This window comes from Mauremys mutica, chromosome 21 (genome assembly GCF_020497125.1).
Source record: "Mauremys mutica isolate MM-2020 ecotype Southern chromosome 21, ASM2049712v1, whole genome shotgun sequence".
In the NCBI taxonomy this organism is placed as follows: Eukaryota; Metazoa; Chordata; order Testudines; family Geoemydidae; genus Mauremys; species Mauremys mutica.
In genome coordinates, this window is record NC_059092.1 from 17,495,328 (window position 1) to 17,515,623 (window position 20,296).

The following is a 20,296-nucleotide window of genomic DNA, read 5'->3' on the forward strand; positions in this document are numbered from 1 at the left end:
AAATATTGATAATCACCCACAGAAGATTAAGAATACTTCCAACAAACAGGGAAGTGAAACACTTTTGTAGTCCCACTATTATCGCAGTATGCTCATTAGGTTTTAAAGATGACAAGCAAGCTATTTGTTAGCCCAGTTTACAAAAATAGTGACCTTTGTCTAAAGCTAACCATTTACAATGACCAACAGTACAACACAAAGATCTTGTGAATGTAAGCCATTAACCAGTTGCACAATATTTGATTTCCCAGCTTCAGCATCACATTTCCCAAGAGTTTTAAATTGGCATGCTGAAGAGGTGGCTAAACAAATCAGATTATAGTGATTAAATAATTATATTTTCTAATTTATTCCTTAGTTCGCTGTTTAAATATTTTCCTTTTTCTTCAATTATTGTCATCTGAGAACACCATGAAAGCTCACAATCAATCTCCCTCCAATGAAGAATGCACTAAATAACCAAGAAGACTGCTTTTGCTAGTGGGCACTGGGTAGCAAAAACAAAACTCAACCAACAAAGCACCAGCGTCACAAGGCAGCTTCTGAAAGTCTCAGTTCCAAACTCCTCCTCCTTGAATGAAGCAGTCTGCTCTTCACTACAGTGTTGAAAGATAGTGGAGAAGGGACAGAAATATCTGTACAACTTTGTTCTGACATTTCCCACTTCCTCAAGGATTCACCAGGAAATAATCTTTTTAAACTGATTATTTCTACTTTGGAAGTGGATTTAATTAAGCCAGTCCTGGGTTGCTGGGAAAACATGAAGGTGCTACAGCTATATGGATATATAATCATCTCAAGCCTTGATGGATGCCACTTATGCTAAACAATCTGTTCCAGCTTGTATGACAGTGTGACCCTTGTATCTGTGTCACTGAGTAAGTTTCCCAAACCTGAAAAGGAGGTCGGTGTAAGTGCAAAAGCTTGTCTCTCACCAACACAAGTTGGCCCAATAAAATAAATTCTCTCACATATCTTGTCTCTAAGAAATAGAGAACAGTTGCACATTCTTAGGGAGCACACTGATATCTAGATGGATAGGATACAGACAGGTTTCTTGGAAATGGAGTATGGCCTCCTGTAATGCTGAAAGTCCCTAGGTCTCCTGGCATATACCCTACTCCTCAAGCATAAGTTATGCTGATCACAGTACCCTATCAGATGTTGGTTGAGTTTTCAATATTAAAAGAAATTTCTATGTGCACTCATGAACCAACTCTCTTTACATGCTCTCTGACATGGTTTAAGTAGATGGGTTACCTTATACTATATTACTGACAACCTAGCACTCTTCTTGGTTATATTCTTCCTTTTGTTGGTAGAATCAGTGGTGGTGCAGGAAGTCACTGACCACCTCAATGCAATCCAAAAATGTAAGATTATATAGTAAAGAATCTGGAGTAATCCGTTATCACTGACAGAAATACATGCCTGTTTCTCTAAAATATTTAATGTAGTTCTAGGTTACTAAAATCTTATGTCTGACTTCGATTTTCCCCCTCCTTGCATGTTTAGATCATCCATGTAACTGTTGGTTACTGCTCCTTTAGTGTTCACTTCAAACTTCATTAACACATGGTAAGAAAACACTATTTCTACAGTGCATCTTCAATAAAAAGCAAGGTGCATTCTCACCTTGTGTTAGCCAACATGTGTTAACTAATCCACAGTAAAAATCATACTCACGACTGTTTGTAGCTACCACATGTGTTAGCAGCTTGAAGTAAACACTGCAAACTACTTTGCCTTCACTAGGATTTTACCTTGTGTTTATTACTTGTTAGTGGACAAGGTAAGAACACACTTTTTTCCCCTTAGTGGACCCAAGGCCAGCATATGAATTCACCTTAGGATGACAGGGTCACACGCCCAAAGAGCTTTACATGAGTTTACATTGCATGTAAAATTACATGGCATCAGGATTCTATTTGCACTGCAACATTAAAACTTTCAAGTAAATAATATTCCACTATCTTAAGCTGAAGAATGGATTTAATATCAGTGCATCTCCCAAGACACTCAAAATTATGATGAAATCATTTCCATAAACATAATGATAATGAATATTTAAGAAAGGATCCAAATGGAATCAGAGTCCAACAATTATCTTAATGGAACCAAAATTTAGCAGTTAATATGATCTAAACCAGTGCTCTTCACTATTTTTGAAGCGGGGGCCACTTTGAAGCAGCTGGAAAATTCACAGATCATAAGCTATTGAACATCCCTGAAATGACTAAGTCTTCGGGAAGAGGTCGGTGGTTGCAGACAGAACCACTTGACAATATGCCTAGCAATTCCATCACAGAAACCTAAAAGGATATTTAGAAATCAGTGGTCATGGCCTTCAGGGGATCAAGCTTAGTTAGGAACAAATGCACAGCAGGAGAAGTTTAGGAGATAAGTCAAAATGATAAAGAAACAGGAGAAACTCCACTGGCACCAGTAACACTGACTGCCACATGGATATAGTCAAATGAGGCTTCATTCAACACTTAAGGCACATACACTGCAGCAGCACATCTGGCAAAGATGCTCCATGCCAATGGGAGACAACTCTCTCCTCGGCATAATAAAATCACCTATGTGAGTGGTAGAAGCTATATCGGCGGGAGAAGCTCTCCCGCTGACATAGCGCTATCCATACCACCACTTACATCAGTGTGACTTATGTCACTTGGGAGGTTGTTTATTCACACCTCTGAGCCACAAATTCTGATGACATAGCCTTAGCAATGGGAAAAACCTATTTGGGAAAAAGTAGGTCTTGTGGTTTAAGGCACTGGACTGAGACTCGGGAGAGCTAGGTTCAATTCAACTCAGAGGTTTCCTGAGTGATCTTGGGAAGTCATTTAATCTCTCAGCCCCTCACCTGAAAAGTGGGAATATTATTTCCTCTCTCCCACCTTTTTCTCCATCTTCTCTATCTATATTTTAAATTCTTTGTATTTGGGACTGTCTTACTATGCATATGTACAGTGCTCAACAAAAGTGGGCCCTGATATTGACCAGAGACTCTAGGCACTACTGTAATAAAATATATCCTACCTTGAGCTTTATTCCTCCCTCCCTGCACCCCAAGAAAGCCCACCTTTAAAATATGCTTCAGCACTTACTTTAAAATGTGCTTAATGGCTGCTTTCAACAAGGAAATATAGCCATAAACCAATCACAAGTTTCACTGCTGATGTGAGGATTGTTAATGAAATATGAAAGCACTTTTACTTGTTTGAAGTTAAAAACAAGCCACAAAATTCTATGTTATTTCATTCAAAATAAGAGAACATAGTGAATTCTGATTATGACCCTCTTTTATAATAAAAAAATCCCCAAATATTAAGCCTGGAAAGGAATGTTCAGTTTTATTTTGAATATATAGTTGATTTAGTGAGGTCATCTTTATGTTTACATTTGAACTGATGTACCAAAGTACCATTGCTAATTATAAGTAACAAAACTTGTTTTGCAGACCTGGGAACATAGTACTTTGGTTTCATGGTTGGAGAATTTTACTAGAAAAACTATTACTACTACTATTATTATTGGCCCAATCCTGTTCTCATTTAAATCAATAGCAAAGACTGCCAATGCTATGTTCAGAAAAGCATCTGCATTAAAAATAATGGTAGTTTCTTACTCAACAGTTCTGATCCCTGTACACATTCCAGATCATATCTGCTTGGCATTCTGACAAAGCAAAGTTTGCTCTGGTTAGCAGTACAGAGCCAATACAGCCATTGGAGACCACACTGGATTCTATTCTGCCCCTTACACCATTCACAGAATTGTTGACCAACTTCAACTGTATAATCTTTATTTACCAGTGGTGACTCATAAGCCATAAAGCACACAACTTGAATATGTTACAACGCTAGAATGAGTTTGCACTATTTGCCATTAGAAAATTTTATTTATTTGTTTTTTTGTAAACTGAGTAAAATGAGATATGGAAGTAAATGAAAACAAACACAGAATCTCCACAATGCCCCTTTTACAGACTGATTCTTCAAAGTGTAACCATATTTCAAAGGATATGAATTGTTAAATAACAGATTATATTTCCACCTTGCCCTCCACATGAAGTTAAGACAACCTGAAGCCAAAGAACACAAGGTTTCTAAAACGTGCTTAGAACAACATTAACAGTTATGTAAAATATTTTCATTAGGCCTTTTTTGAGCTGTAACTTTAAGAACTACAATATAAATAGTATTTGTGTTTCTTTAAACTCATACTATTGGCTCTAAGAACATCTTCCCATTGCACAGGCTAATATTTCCCACACAATAAAAAAGTTTGCATATCAAAATAATATGACCCCTAATGATTTAAAGAGTGTCACTGGTCTTTTCCATTTAAAATGCAAATAGTTGAGGCAAAGCAACAGGTCTTTGGATAACCAAAGGGGAAAAACAGGGAGAAAGCATGGAAGAGTGGCATTTGTGCTATGGACAAATGTTACTATATTTAGTCTCCTTGTTCTGCAAGCTGCTGGGCATCTGTTTCAGTAATGGTGAATGATTTTTTTCTACCATTCAAGAGTGCAATAATTTGGTTTCATTTTAATTATTGCAATGAAGAAACACCTTCACTCACAGCTAAATATTCTGTTTTAATGAAGACTGAATTCCAGCATCTGAGATCATAACATGAAATATACTATTTTAAGAACAAGCTTCCCTGATTTCCTGTGCTAGTTTAAAGTCTTGCAAGAGTTTAAAGAAAAGGTCTGAGATACAAAGAAAAATGAAATGTAATCAGTCAGTAATTGTATATTTTGAAGCCTATATGAAAAATACACAAATACGATGTGTGCACACATAAGCTAGCCCAAATATTTTTAAATTCGCAAATGGTAATTTATCAACAACCTCTTCAAAACAGCAAGACAGAAATATGCTTTGAAAAAAAGATTTTAAAAACACCCTGTGCACAGAAGTCAACCATCAGTCACAATTCTTGACAACTCCACTATTCTCCTCCAATTTAAGACAAGCATTTACCAAAGAATATCGCTTCAATTTATGCAAAAGAAAACTGAATTTTAAAAGAGCAGTATAGATAAAATATTGGAAGAAACTGCTGCTACAAAGCATTTATATTTATGCCTAGATAAACCTCTCCCAAAATATGAAGAAAGAGACTGCAAACCAAAGTGAGCAAAATTTCCCTAAGTTACAATTAATAAAAATGAAAGTCTCTCCCACTCAGTACACTTACTGTGTCTTCTTAAAACTAGCTATTTCAGTTACAGTACAGTATTGAAAATATTTAGCACGAGATTGTAATCGCAAAAGATTTAATTTACACATATGCTTATATATGGAAATGGCAATATATTTTACAGGTAACAACTGGAAAAACTAGTATAAATACTGGTACACTGAAATTATATATAACTGACATTGGCTATTCCTTGGCTGTATCTAATATTTATTGTAGTGATATATTTTTGACAAATTCTCTTTTCTGCTTCTGTAACTACAACTTTGTAATACCGCTTGGTCAGCTTCTTTGCATATTCTTTCCTGTTCTCAGACTGGGGGATGGGTGGGAACTTGATTGAGCCAAGATCAGCTAAATCTGAAAAGAGCTCCAAACTAAAGAGCCGGTCTTTCCAATAAGCCAACCTTATACATTACATATCCAAGCTCAGGCAGCTGCCTTTCATATGTATATGTCCAGCAGAGCTAAGCTCCTGCCACAATAAAACAAGACTGCAATACAATTATTGGGTAACTTGTCCCTTCCCCCACTCAACTAACCAACATACAAAGAAAGGCTTGCTCTATTGTGCACATACAGTACCCTTGATGATCCTGCTGCTAACTGAAACTTCATTCAACAGATATTTTAAGCAACAAATATTTAGTAATTTAGAGAGCTAAAAACCAGCTCAAAACAATGTACGGTATTAAATAAAAATATTAAACTAATACCTATATCAGTGGCCAAATGTTTAGATTTTCACACCCCTATTACTGATTTGGAGTGTGTGTGTGTACACATATATTAATGCATGGTTTGGGAGTGGCATTTTTGTTTTTAAGAACCAGCTAAAAATCTAAATTGTAAAGAAGACTCAAGTTGTGCAGAAATAAAAGGTTTTGCCAAAGCGATGTGCATTTCCTTCCAAAACCACTGATCAAAATTCAGAAAGGTAAAAAACAAAAAAAGCAATTAATTCAGATCCAGCCATTTTCCTGATCGATCTCTAAGCAACAGTACCATGGCAACTTTTTCCTGCTTTAAAAACGTCATGTGAAAAAAGGAAAAATACCAGAATGCCAAATTTTCAATTTTATTTGAGTACTCCTCCATCTTTGCTATTTAAATTCAATCATGCTTGGAACTAAGAGTTTCAGAATATATACTCTAGAGTAACCCAAGTGTTTATATATTCCCTGATCACCTACATAACTAAAATTATGTTTAATACAGACTCTCACTACCATGAAGAGAAAAGTACATGTTCTGTGTGTAAGCCTTAATGATAGGAATATGAACTTCTGATTAATATTATCAACGTAATTAATGATCAGGGTTCCAAAGGCAGAGAGGTGTTGTTTTCTTTAGTTTCATGCAATGTTAACATTTCTGTATGGCTGAATTTCCTCCCTGCTCTGAGTAACTATCATGCTCCTATCTAGTTTTAAACCATTTCCGATTCATTTTCTGCCCCGTCCTATCACACAATTTACACTCCTCATACAATCCAAATCTGAACACTATCTAAGTATGAATATATCAGGAATGAGCCTCTACAAAACCATCTAGTTGGTGCCTAAAAAGACCCGAAGGGACTCCTTTATAGATCACATTTTTGTACACACACACACACACACACACCCCATGAACTCTACTCATTTCTTGACAATCTAAGGTGTGCAAAGGAAAATAAAAGTAAGTCTTGCAACTAAATGCAGTTATGATCAGGGAGCCTAGCGAAGCCTCTTGCTACGCAGCTCCTGCTGCTGCCTCCTTTTGCAGTTTCCCCACCTCCTTCTGTGCAGTAGGAGATCTGCTCTGCTCTTTCCCACATAAACTGAGTCCTAGCCGCCATTTTAGAAAGTCATTCACACAAGCCAGACCGCTGCACCATCCACCACTTGAAAAGAAATCTCTCTTTGAATGTTTCCTCCTTCCCTTTCCCTGCCTCTGCACTATAAAAGGGACACACCAAAAAGCAAGCAAATGCTCTCTCGGATAGACAGAGTTGCCAAGGCTAGCAGCATGTCACTGATCAGCAAATGCTGCAATGCACGTGTTTGCACATTTGTGCATGTGAATTTCCCATCACTGAAAACAGTGCAATGACAAGACAGACATCTCTTACAGGGAAGATGATTGAGAGCAAAATACCAACACAAATCATTTTACATATATCCACTCCAGCAACATGCATTAAATCTGCTCATTCTCCTATAAATTTCATATACAAGGATTTTAAGGGTAGCAAGTGGAGAAAGCCCAGATAACAATTCTTACTAAATAACTCTGCCTAATTCCTGATTCAAATCACAATCTCTTGCTTTATTCACTTCCTAGTTTAAAATAATGGGGGACTGATCACAAATGGGCGCACGCGCACACACCACTATGCCTAGTTTAAGTGGTTATGAATGAGCTTACTATTCACAAATCCTGCTTTACATGCAGACATGCACGCTTCCAAGATGAAGATTTAATATCGAAGATCAAGCAACAACGAAATCAATCAATCATCTGCCATTAAAAAAGCCATAGGGCAGCTCTCCTGCTCCTTCTTCCATTTCCCTGTCCAAGCTGCTCATGTGTTAGTAACCAAGTCTATTTTTCCCATGGTGACTCACTATTAAGGACGCTCTGTAATATTCCTACACTAAGCCGTAGTAAGGCAGATTAAAAAGAAGTTTAAGAACCCTTTTGAAGAGTGAGAATAGACCCAATCCTGGCTATTTATAATGCACATCTAGAACTTATTTCTTTTTTCCTTATTACTCTTTTAACAAGGTTCTAGTGCAGTTTGTTAACCTTATAATGACATCTCCAAAAAGCGCTGTTTAATCTTCCAACCCACTAATTTACCCTCAAAACAGATAAAACAAAATATTTGGTTAAATACCACTAAGACCAGACAAATGAAAACAAACCTTTTTTTAAGCTTTGATATTTTAAAAGAAAAATATGAAGAGGTGAGGGAAAATATAAAAGCATGCAAACTACTGTTCCATTATGGCCTATGTGACTGGGGTTATAGTATATGTATATAGCGAGAGAATATGGAATTTATAAATGTAAAAAACAATACCAGCTCTGAAGAGCTCTGTGTAAGCTTGACCCTTTCGCCAACAGAAGTTGGTCCAATAAAATGTATTACCTCACCCACCTTGTCTCTCTAAAACAAAACCAGTCGACGCTCCAGTATTATAAATTCCAGAACACTGTTTCTTAGTGAAAGGATCCACTGGGAGTTGGCTTCTTCAAGCATTTCTGTGTTCTTCAGTTTCACCTTTGTATTTCCAAGCACTTAAGTTCCCACCATTCACTTTACAAACCTCTTAGTTAATTTCATTATAAAGCATCTAACCAAAGATGCACGGGGGTTACAGTCACTTGCTCACACCTGAGTGCAAGGTATCCAGCTACCTTCAGTAATGGAATGAGTTGATATGAAGAAAAAAAAAATGTAAAACAAAACCCCTCTTCATTTAAACACTGAGAAAGGATTTTTAAAGCCATGGCACCAAGAAGGAAGATGAGCAGCCTCTGAGGTTAAAAATTGTTTCCAATATATTGTACCTCACAAAATATCCCATCCACGCAGAAAATAGCGAATTCCCTCTTTTCATCTGGCTTTTCCATCCATGGGTGTTTTTGCTCCTGCTAGTCCTTGGCTCTGCGAGGCTCCAATATTTCTCCATGAAGCTCCTTCCGCATTATAAACCTCCAGGATTTTATCTTACAGGAGACCACAAAGATCTTCACCGTGGTGCAAGGATATTTTTGTTCTCCTCTGACACCCCCAAACCCTCCCCCCCCCCACACACACACCTTCTCGCCTGGGATCAGAGCGATTTCCACACACAGTCCATGGGGGTGAGTATCCGCAGGAGTTGCTATGATACCCTGAGACAGATTTTCCCATCCCTTCACCGCTGGCTCCATGCTGGGTGAGGGGAAGCCATAGAAGATCCTGTTTTCTCCAAGCTGCCTGGGCTATTTGGGGGGAGCGGGGGGCATGCACAGACCGTGCCCCCTCCCGTAACAGCTCCGTGCCCAGGAAGGGGGGGAGCCACACGCAGATCCCCCCCCAGCTCATACACTGGGGAGGCAGCGAGCACACAGCCTGGCGGAGAAACCCCCTTGAGCTCCCCCCCGCGGATTAGGGGCCCCTCCTGCCCCCCATGAGACACCCCCCCCCGTCACTCACCGCTTGAAGTGCTCGATGATCTTCTCCTCGCGCACGTTCTCCGGTAAGTTGCCCACCCAGAGGTGCCTGGTTTCCCGGACCATGCTGCGCCGCGCCGGCCCCCCCGCGCCCCGGCCTGTGCCCTAGTGCCAGGAGCTGCCTCCCCTCGCGGCGGCGGCGGACACCATCCCTCGGGGCCCCTGCTCCGGGCCGGCGGGCTGCGGCTCCCCTCCTGGCTCCCCTCAGCGGCGGCGGCGGCAGCGCGGCGCCCCCTCCCCCTCGCGCTCGCTCGCGCTCTGTGGCGGCTCCGCTCTCCCAGTTCCCTCTCACACCGCCGCGAAGCCCGGCGCAGGCGCACTCCCGGCCGGGGGGGGGGAGGGAAAGGAGAGGGGAGCGCTCGCTCCCAACGCCCTGGGCCGCCAGCCTCACTGCGCACGCGTTTTCCTCACGCCACTGCGCCTGCGCAAAAAAAAAAGGGGGGGGAGGAGATGGAAGGGAGGCGTCCCTTCCCTTCCCACCCCGCTCCCATTGGAGTCAATGGGGGAGCACTTTGTGCCATTGAGTCCAATAGGGACAGGGGGGCATGGACCCTGGGAGCGGAACTGGGGCTCCTGACGCTCTCTTTGCACCTTATGGTTGGCTGCATTTAGGGGAGAAGGGGGGCAGGGAGTCTGCTTAACCCTTTATTACTTGGTGCCTTCCCTCCTGCAGCATCACATCCCACTCTGGCTGGGGCTCCACTGCCACGGCTCTCAGCCCAGGGAAGTTAAGGGTCTGAAGTTCCTGGAGAAGAGCTCTGTGTCACTACAGAGCTGGTCTCCTCTCACTCGCAGAAGCCGGGCCAATAAAAGATATTACCTCATCCACCTTGCCTCTTGAATTTGCCTTGGGGGCAAATGCTGATCTCAGAAATGCCAGCGTAAAGCCTGGGATACTCCATGGAAATGGATCAAGTTATTCAGCATTTCCACCAGTGTAACAGCACAGCGTCAGGTCCTTTCTTATACAGCTAGGAATAAATTAACAACAAACACAGCAGCCAGTCTCTGACCAGAGAGTAGAAAAGTGATAGCAGTATGTGGTGCTTCAATACCAGCATGATATGTACCATAGGAATACCATAAATGGAGTACAAATAAATCAGATTTTCATCCCAGGTGACATCTTAAATTAGAGTTAGGAACACAGGTATCACTAGACAGGATCACACCCAAATTCCTGCTTTGAGCAGGGGGTTGAACTAGATGACCTCCTAAGGTCCCTTCCAACCCTGATAGTCTATGATTCTATGATCCTCTAGTCCAGGGACCTGTCTGACAGTGGCCAGTACCAGATGCTTCAGAGGAAGATGAAACATCTCCGCTCTAGGCAAATGTGGGATAATCTGTCCCTCATGTTAGGTCTCATCCTGATCTAACAGAGATCGGCTTAATCCCTAAAGCAAGAGGTTTCAAATTACACATATTTTAAAATATTTACATACCAGCTTTCTCCCCCAAAGGCACTTTACAGTAATAATCCTGTGCAACATTACTGTCAATCACATTGCCATTCTAAAACTGTGCCTCACTAGAGGTGTAGATAATTAGAACTGCCATATTGGGTCAGACCAAAGGTCCACCTGGCCCAGTATCCTGTCTTCCAGCAGTGGCCAATGCAAGGTACCCCAGAGGGAATGAACAATTCGTATAGTCTTAGATCCCATTCACAATTGGATCTTTACAGAAGACCCTTGCACAGCCCACCCCACCACAACAACTTCAAATGTAACTGCATGGGCCCCACCCATAGAGATGTTATTGCAGGATCAGGGCCATAAGAATCTTCCCAGCCCTAAGTGTCTTACATTCTCTTTCTAAAATATATATGCAATACATATAAGCAAATTTAAATTTACCTCAATTTAATTACATGGAATACTCAATGTGAAAGCAAGCACAAGTTCATTTCATATTAGATAAGTGTGATTTCCATGTTACGCTCTATTTTACAATTTATAGCTCTGGTCGTCTCTATCAGCATCACATGCAGCCACTACTACTATATACAACCTCATCTAGGGTTAGAGAGGAAGTTGGCAACCAATCAGCACCTTTCACAAAAGTGGGAGGGAGAAGAAATGTTAGCAAAGGACATAACAGAGTAGACTCTTATGCAAACTGCCACAGGATCTTTAGTACTGAATCCTGCAAGCACCCAATCCTGGAACTACTTGCAAGAGTAAAGTTACTCACATGCTTAACTGTTTACAGGATTAGGCCCCTAGTGTTTACACAGATTAGACAGGACCTTATTTTTAAAGGTCTCATCTAAATGAGCCACAATTAGCAACATGTAACTCAATGTTCCAGAAGAAGGAAGAGCAGAATCAACCCTGCCAGTATATGAAGCTATGGTTCCAGGGAGTCTAGTAGATATTAAACACTCGATGCTTATAAGGCCACTGTACTATCCCTTCCAGCATCTCATCCCAGTCTCTCCTTGGAAGGCAGCTTTTTAACAGCTGTGAGGGAAACTGGGTGCGATTTCGCACTCAGAGAAGGTTATCCATTTAACAAAGAGCAACAATACAGATTTATCAACAGCAAGATCCAGCCATCTCCCCTTTCCAGGGGTGCTGGAACAATTTTTATAGTGGGGGTACTGATGCTGGAAGCCATGGAAACCATGTATTTGGTGTTTGTTATTTCTACTTCATGCCAGGGGGGGACGGCAGCACCGCTAGTTCCAGCACCACTGCCCCTTTCCACATAGAATCAAATTATTTCATAGGAGTTTGGAAGAAGAGACGCTCAAGTTATTATTTTGCATTCGAACCCCACCAAGTGAACCAGTCTGAGGTTAGGGTAAAACTGAACACACATCCAGAGACAGCATTTCTTTTGGAGCCACATAAGCCTGGTTAGCTGCTTATACCACAAAGAAAAGACTAATATTTCAATGTATTTTCTTTGGCCAAAGCCTCCTGTTTGCTGACAATGCTTTTCTCTTGATTGAAACCATATTCTTATTTTCTGGGATGAGCGAAGCTCAACTGCACTGTATTCATATTCAATCCATGCTTGTTAATATCCATTGAGCACCCAGTTATGCACTCAGTGATGTACTGAACACAAATTAAGAGGGTTCCTGCCCCAATGTGGTCACAATCTTTTCATTTAACTTTATATCTTGAAGGCTTTTACTGGCTGAGAAATTATTCCCCCCACCAAAGAGTTAAGTAAGACCCCCTTCACACCCCCACTTACAAACATTCACTCAAGCCATGTGCACCTAAGCATTCAGAATGTTAAAGTAACAAAAGATATTACCAGCTCTCTTCAGTGATATGTTCACCACGTCGGTTTCTTTTCCATGGAATTGGGTTTTAGATTTTGACCAGCTACTTGTAAAGCAAAAATACACAGAGTAATTGTTATAAATAAGCATTTACTGTATATAGCATTTTATACCTTTAAAAAGCTCTACAAACATCCATTCCAGGATAAATGGTAAAATATTCCAAGTTTTACAGTAAAGTTGCTTATTCTTATGCAGTTTTCCCAAGTTGTGATTTTCACCTTCCAGTTCAGAATGCAGTTTTCAGCTACGATGCTGCCTATTCCTCCCCTATCTTCGCACAAGAGCTCCGAGGGGCAAGACTAAGGTTACGCCTACACTTTAACCACTACAGCGATGCTGTAAACATTCACTACAGCAACAGGAGGGGTTCTCCCATCACCGTAGTTAACCCACCTCCCTGAGAGGCGGTAGCTAGGTCGATGGAAGAATTCTTCCATCGACCTAGCACTGTTTACATCCGGGGTTAGATCAGCTTAACTACATCATATAGAGGTGTGGATTTTTCACACCCCTGGGTTGACTTAATTTTGTAGTGTAGATGTGGCCTGTAAAAGGAGCTTCACTAACGGCTGGTCTACACTGAAAACTGAAATCAGCATAGCTACGTTTCTCAAGGGTGTGGATTCCCGCATGTTATGGGCAAAGAGAGGTGTCTACAGATTAGAAGCATCTAAAAACAAAAGCAAGTAAACCAACTCTATTCAGTCAGTGGTGGAAAGGGAAATAGCTTAAGTCATGTTATTTAAAGACCTAATCATCACGACAAGCAGTAGGGATGGTATGTAGCCATGTATGTGTACCTGGGGTAAAGTCTTGGACTGTCCAACACTTTAACCTGTTTGTGGGGAAACAGTGCCTGTCTACACTAAGACTACATAATATTGTGACAACGGCATTATAACTGAATCCCCTAACTCTGCTATACAACAGTTGTAACGTATGCAGGACTTCAATGAAGGCTGGAGAGAGGATGGGTGGGGGGAAACCAAAAAAAAACAAAAACAGATTGGTCCTGAGATTCAGGACTGCATCTAAGGCAGAGGTCAGTCATACTCCAGAAAAAGCTCCAGCATTAGACACATGACAACAAATTCACCCCTGGCATAATTCTACTGGCTTCAATAGAGTGCTCCAGGGATTAATTTGACCTGCCTAGCCTGACAGCAATCAAACTCTCACACAAACTTTAATGGATTACGGTTGGCACCATAATTGATGCTAGCAAGACTGACCTGGTCTCCATTGTTCCAAAATGCATGGAATTCAGTGCAAGGTAATGCACATTGGAAGGAACCATTTAAATGACATGTACACACTAATGGGCTCTGAAGTATACTTAACCTCTCAAGAAAATGATCTAGGAGCCCTTGTGGACAACTCAGTGAAAACATCTGCTCAGTGCACTGTAACAGTCACAAGGGAATAACATGTCAGGCCGCATATTAACAAGGGAGACGTACAAGACAATGTTTCATTCTCAGCCTGAACATTATGTTCAAGTTCATCTCAAGAAGAGAGATGCAGAAAGCAGAAAGGTCAAAAAGAAGGACAACAATTAGAGCCATGGGAAGAGATGCTTCCATACAAGGACCTATTAAAAAGTCTGGAACTATATAGTTTGGAAATCAGGAGAGTAAGAAAATATTCTTAGAAGTAGATGAAATAACAAATGGACGAAAGAAGGCCGATTAGGCACCGTTATTTATGCTTTCCCCAACCCCAAAATAAAAGGCCACCCTATGTAATTGACAGGTAATACTGACAACGGTTAAGCAGCTATCAGAGGGGTAGCCGTGTTAGTCTGGATCTGCAAAAAGCGACAGAGTCCTGTGTCACCTTATAGACTAACAGAAGTATTGGAGCCTAAGCTTTCATGGGTGAATACCCACTTCGTCCGATGTGGTTAAGCAGTTCACACTTTTATGCAACATATTAACCAACGTGTGGAACTTACAGCCACACAGGTTATGGCGGCAAGGAGTTTGTCCATTTAAAAAACAGATTAGACAGTGAATAAGAACAGCAACTGCAGTTATGCTTACTAAAATGATCACTTCCTGTACTGTTATTTCAGGGCATTTCAGGATTATCAGTCATTCTGTATTTCAGTCCTCCACAGGATAAAGTAAATGCACAGTTAGATGCATCAGGGAGCAGATGTTATGCCTTCCTCTGAAGCAGACATTGGCCAAATGTCAGAGTCTGTATAATAGATTAGATAGAATATTGGTCACATCCAATGAGGTAATTATTATTATATTCTACCAGTGATCGTAAGTAACAGGCTTCTGTGCTTATTACACAGTCATGATCTGTTATGGTGGCTGAATTATTCTCAGGAATACTTGCTACAGAAATTCACTAAAGCATCTTTTAATTTCAGTCTTCGGATTATGTCTGCCATCTTGCTAATAAATCAGTATTTCATATAGTATTCCTGCCTGTTGACTATATATATTCATTAGTGACAATGACAATAAGGGAGTTGAATATCAGATTGGCAACCAGATTATATATCTGGTTTTAATAATGGTCTGGATTATTGCAAGAACTTTATCATTTAAATAAAATGTTTAGTGTTTAAGCAATGATGATTTTCTTTTAATTCATGAGTGAGGATTAATACATTTTTTAGTATTTGGCATCTCATACTGCTGAGATCGGGGATTCATTAATATTTTTATAGTGCTATAAACATGAAGTTCAGAGCCAGATCCCAGTTTAGGTGGGGGGTTAGGACCTGATATTTTGGTTCATCCTATCTTAAAGCTATCAGTGCTCTGTCCTGCAACTTTGGATCTGACTCCAGATCCAAAGTTTAGAGATGCTGGATCTAAGTTATTCCACCGCCCCCAAGGCCTATCTTTAATTATCATCATCACTGATGATATGAAAATGGTGGCCACCAACAAGAAGGTCAATATATGTCAATTTTGGCAAACACTATTGTTGATTGCACTCCACAGAGAAGTGCTTCTAAACAGATTTTCAGACCACTACAATTAATAAAATAGATACCGCTTGCCTCCAGCAGCAAAGTGTAAAGTGATTATTTGACACCCAAGAATGCTGTATCAATGAATGGACTGAAAAAAACTGCTGCTGAATATCGTGATAATATCTTTTTCAAAGAATTATTAAAATTAATAGTTTTCAGACCATGGCCAAAGTGTTTCAGGAAAAAGCACCATTGAACTATGTTAATGGCAGATGTGAAATAAATCAGATTTCAACATAGTTCCTACTGGACATCCCAAACGGCACTCTTTTGGAGATGTCAGCGGAGCAGCATAGAGATTAGAATCATAGAAATATAAGGCTGAATGGGACCTTGAGAGCTCATCTAGTCCAGCTCCCTGTGCTGAGGCAGGACCAAATATACCGAAACCCTCCCTGACAGGGGTTGTCTAACCTGCTCTTAAAAACCTCCAGTGATGAGGATTCTACAAACTCCCTTTGCAATTTATTCCAATACACAACTATCCTTATAATTAGGAAAAACTTTCTAACATTTAACCCAAATCTCCCTTGCTACAGATTACGCTGATTACTTCTTGTCCTACCTTCACTGGACATGGAGAACAATTGATCACCATCCTCTTAAAACAACTGTTCACATATTTGAAGGCTTACCAGGTCCCCCCCTAAGTCTTCTCTCAAGACTAAACACATCTACCTTTTTTAACCTTTCCTCAAAGGTCAGATTTTCTAAACCTTTAATCATTGTAGTTGTTCTGCTCTGGAGTCTCTTCTATTTGTCCATAATTTTCTTAAAGTGTGTTTCCCAAAACTGGACAAGCTACTCCAGCTGAGCCTCACCACTGACACGTAGAACAGGACAGTTACCTCTCGTGTCTTACATATGACCAACCCATTAATACACCCCAGAATGATAATAGCCTTTTTTTCACAATTGTGTCACACTGTCGGCTCATATTCCATTTGTGGCCCACTATAACCCACAGAGCCATTTCTGCAGATTGAACTACACAGTACTTGCTCATGTTGCAAAGGTGGCTCACAGGTGAGTCACATTGAAGTCCCCTACCAGCCTAGCCAATCTCCAAGGCTGCAAAAAAACAACACCTTTCACAAATGCTAGAGGCACCTCAAAAATAAATAATTATTGTCAAAGCAAGATCCCACAGGATTCAAATAAATGCATGGGGACTGTACAGGATAGGCAGATTTCTACACTGGATTTTTAATTCCGTTTTCCTATAGCCAATACAGCAGAAAAACTGCCACGTATGGGGCCCACTCTTGCACACCCTTACGTCAGTGTGGAGTGTCACTGAGCAAAATGATGCTGGCTTCCTTCTCACACTGATCAACTTGCAGGATATGGGCTAGGATATGAAATACACTGTCCAAAGCTCCGAATCAACGTTTTAAGTCGTCTGATGCTGCTCTCCTTTCAGCCCCACCATTTTGAAAGGATGTGGAGAAACTTTTTTTTTTTTAATGGAACCTTTTTTATTTTACAAATATCCTTGCTTTTGCTTTTACAGAAATCTGATATTTTATTCTAATGCTATTTCTATATTAAACTCAATTTACTACATTTTAATAAACACGGATTACACAAAAATTGGTGTAACTGCTCGTTAGCTAAACGGATAATTAAAATTAAATGCGTTTGAACACAACTTCAATGAAGCAGAGGGCAACAGGAGTGAATTTCTGATCTCAGTTGGACTTTATTTTTACATTGTGAATACTCTGCAGCCTTCAGGATACAGAAATGCTCATGGAAGTTCAGGCATGCATATGGAAGCACAGTTGGTGGAAGCATCTGGGCACATAGGCTTTTGCTTTGAATGCTGCTGCTTCTACCCTAGCAGATACAGTATGATCAATATACCAAGATACTTTAGTGTAGTTACAGTTACTATCTAGTAAACACATTTAAGGTCACATGGATTAAATTTTTTACTATTTTTAAACACTGCCGAAAGGACAGTTATCAGTCCCTGAAATCCAACCACCGGATAGTGATCCAAACCAGCAGACAAAGGGGGTACCATCGTAGTTCCCAACCGTCCTTGTTGACACAGTCGTCACAACTGACAACTCTCTAACACTGCCTACTCAAAAGATCCCACACCACAATTCACACAGGAATTTCAGAGCATCATCAAATCCTTCCCCAAACAACTCCAAGAGAAACTCTGCACCTTCATCCCCCACAAACCCAACTCAGGGATCTTCTCTATGCTTCCCAAGATACACAAACATGGGAACCTAGACAGTCCCATCATATCTGGCCATGGCACTCAGTGAAAGAATCTCAGGACTCCAAGAAACCATCCTCAAACCACACAGAGGGCTAGTTTCCTACAGGATACAATCAACTTCCTCCAGAAACTCTGCAGCACTAATCTCCCCCTGAACACCATGGATGTCACCTCCCTGGACACCAACATCCCTCACAATGACAGCATCATGCTGCCTTCCTCAAATAGCTACAAAACAACGGACAACACTCCGATATCCACCCCAAACACGTCGCGGAACTCATCCATTTAATTTGACCAAAACATGAGAACAACCATGAACACTAGGATGGCTCCCGATTGGCCATCCTCTTCCCGGGCTACCTTGAGGAAGAATTTCTGGACAAATGCACCACAAAACCAATAATATACCTGAGATACATATTTTCAGCATCCTCTGGACAGACAACCTGAACTCCCTCAGATTTCCACCACAACTTCAACAATCACCTTCCATCCATCAAATTCTCTCTAGATCACTCCCACACCAGCATCAACTTCCTGGATACCACCGTCAGCTTCAACAATGGAACCCTATGGACAATTATATATAAGAAAACCACAGGCCACCGTACTTACCTTCACAGATACGGAAGTCACCCCAACACACCAAGAAATCGATTATCTAGAGCCAGACACTCAGAGCACAGAATATGCTCAAAGGATGAAGTCCGAGGTATACACCTCAACATACTTAAAACCTCCTTCATCAAACAAGGACACCACACCAAAGTAGTAAATTGCATTGTGGAATGGGGCACTCAAACACCCCAAGAGAACATGCTTTAATACAGAAAACAAATTCCCTCTGACCTCACATCCCTACTTGTCACCTACTATTCCACACTGGAACCCATAGAGGGTATAAACAAACAGTTACAAGCATACTCATTGGGGACTACATCCTGAAATAAATCTTCCCCAAACTCCCTCTCCTGGCCTTCAAACAACCTCCCTCCGCCTCCCCCCCCCCAGCCTTGCCAAGCTCATCATCAGAAGCAAGCTTCCCACAGACCCATCAACTCAAAGCAGCACCAGACACTGCCATAACAGATGCAAAACCTGCAGATATATCTCCACTGATCAATGCCCCCCACAACACACCTTTCAAGATGGACAAGTCCTACACAGGTCTATCACAACAGGTTTACCTCATCCTATGCACTAAATGCCTCAACCACCACTATGAGGGTGAAACCAGATAATCACTATGGTCTCAAAGAAACTCACACAGGAAAATGATAAAAGACAAAAACACCCTATAATCCGTGGGCAAACACTTTTCACAAAACAATCACTCCATATCTGGCCTCTCAGGCCTTATCCGCAACAAAAAACACCAAAACTCCTTCAAAAGATGAGCCTGGGAACTTAAATTCCTAACTTTGCTAGACATTATATCACGGTCTTAATGAAGACATTGGATTTATGGTTTATTACAACAATCTGTAAGCCACTAAACCCCCCACCTCCTCCTTTTTGGTCCTATAACTGCAGAGGTGTTAATAGGCCACTTCTCCTTGAATGGTTTCAGAGTAGCAGCCGTGTTAGTCTGTATCCGCAAAAAGAACAGGAGTACTTGTGGCACCTTAAAGACTAACAAATTTATTGAAGCATGAGCTTTCGTGAGCTACAGCTCACTTCTTCGGATGCATAGAATGGATGCTATGGGTACCCGCATGGCCCCTCAGTATGCCAACATCTTTATGGCTGACTTAGAACAACGCTTCCTTAGCTCTTGTTCCCTAACGCCCCTACTCTACTTGCGCTACATTGATGACATCTTCATCATCTGGACTCATGGAAAAGAAACCCTCGAGGAATTCCACCGTGATTTTAACAATTTCCATCCCACCATCAACCTCAGCCTAGACCAATCCACACAAGCGGTCCATTTCCTAGACACTACTGTGCTAATAAACGATGGTCACATAAATACCACCCTATACCGGAAACCCACTGACCGCTATACTTACCTACATGCCTCCAGCTTCCATCCCGGGCACACCACACGATCCATTGTCTACAGCCAAGCTCTAAGATACAACCGTATTTGCTCCAATCCCTCGGACAGAGATAAACACCTACAAGATCTCTATCAAGCATTCTTAAAACTACAATACCCACCTGCTGAAGTGAAAAAACAGATTGACAGAGCCAGAAGAGTACCCAGAAGCCACCTACTACAGGACAGGCCTAAAAAAGAAAATAACAGAACGCCACTAGCCATCACCTACAGCCCCCAACTAAAACCTCTCCAGCGCATCATCAAGGATTTACAACCTAT

The 20,296-nt window shown here is 41.0% G+C and overlaps 1 protein-coding gene across 1 annotated transcript in view; it reads right to left on the reverse strand.

Annotated features, from left to right (window-relative positions):
• Positions 1-9,550, reverse strand: part of SPEN (spen family transcriptional repressor) — a 94,258-nt gene extending 84,708 nt beyond the window's left edge. The window contains exon 1 of the mRNA XM_044996175.1: positions 9,413-9,550. Coding sequence (XP_044852110.1) covers positions 9,413-9,495 — 83 coding nt within the window. The 5' untranslated portion in view covers positions 9,496-9,550. The remainder of the gene's footprint in view (positions 1-9,412) is intronic.
• Positions 9,551-20,296: the final 10,746 nt, after the last annotated feature.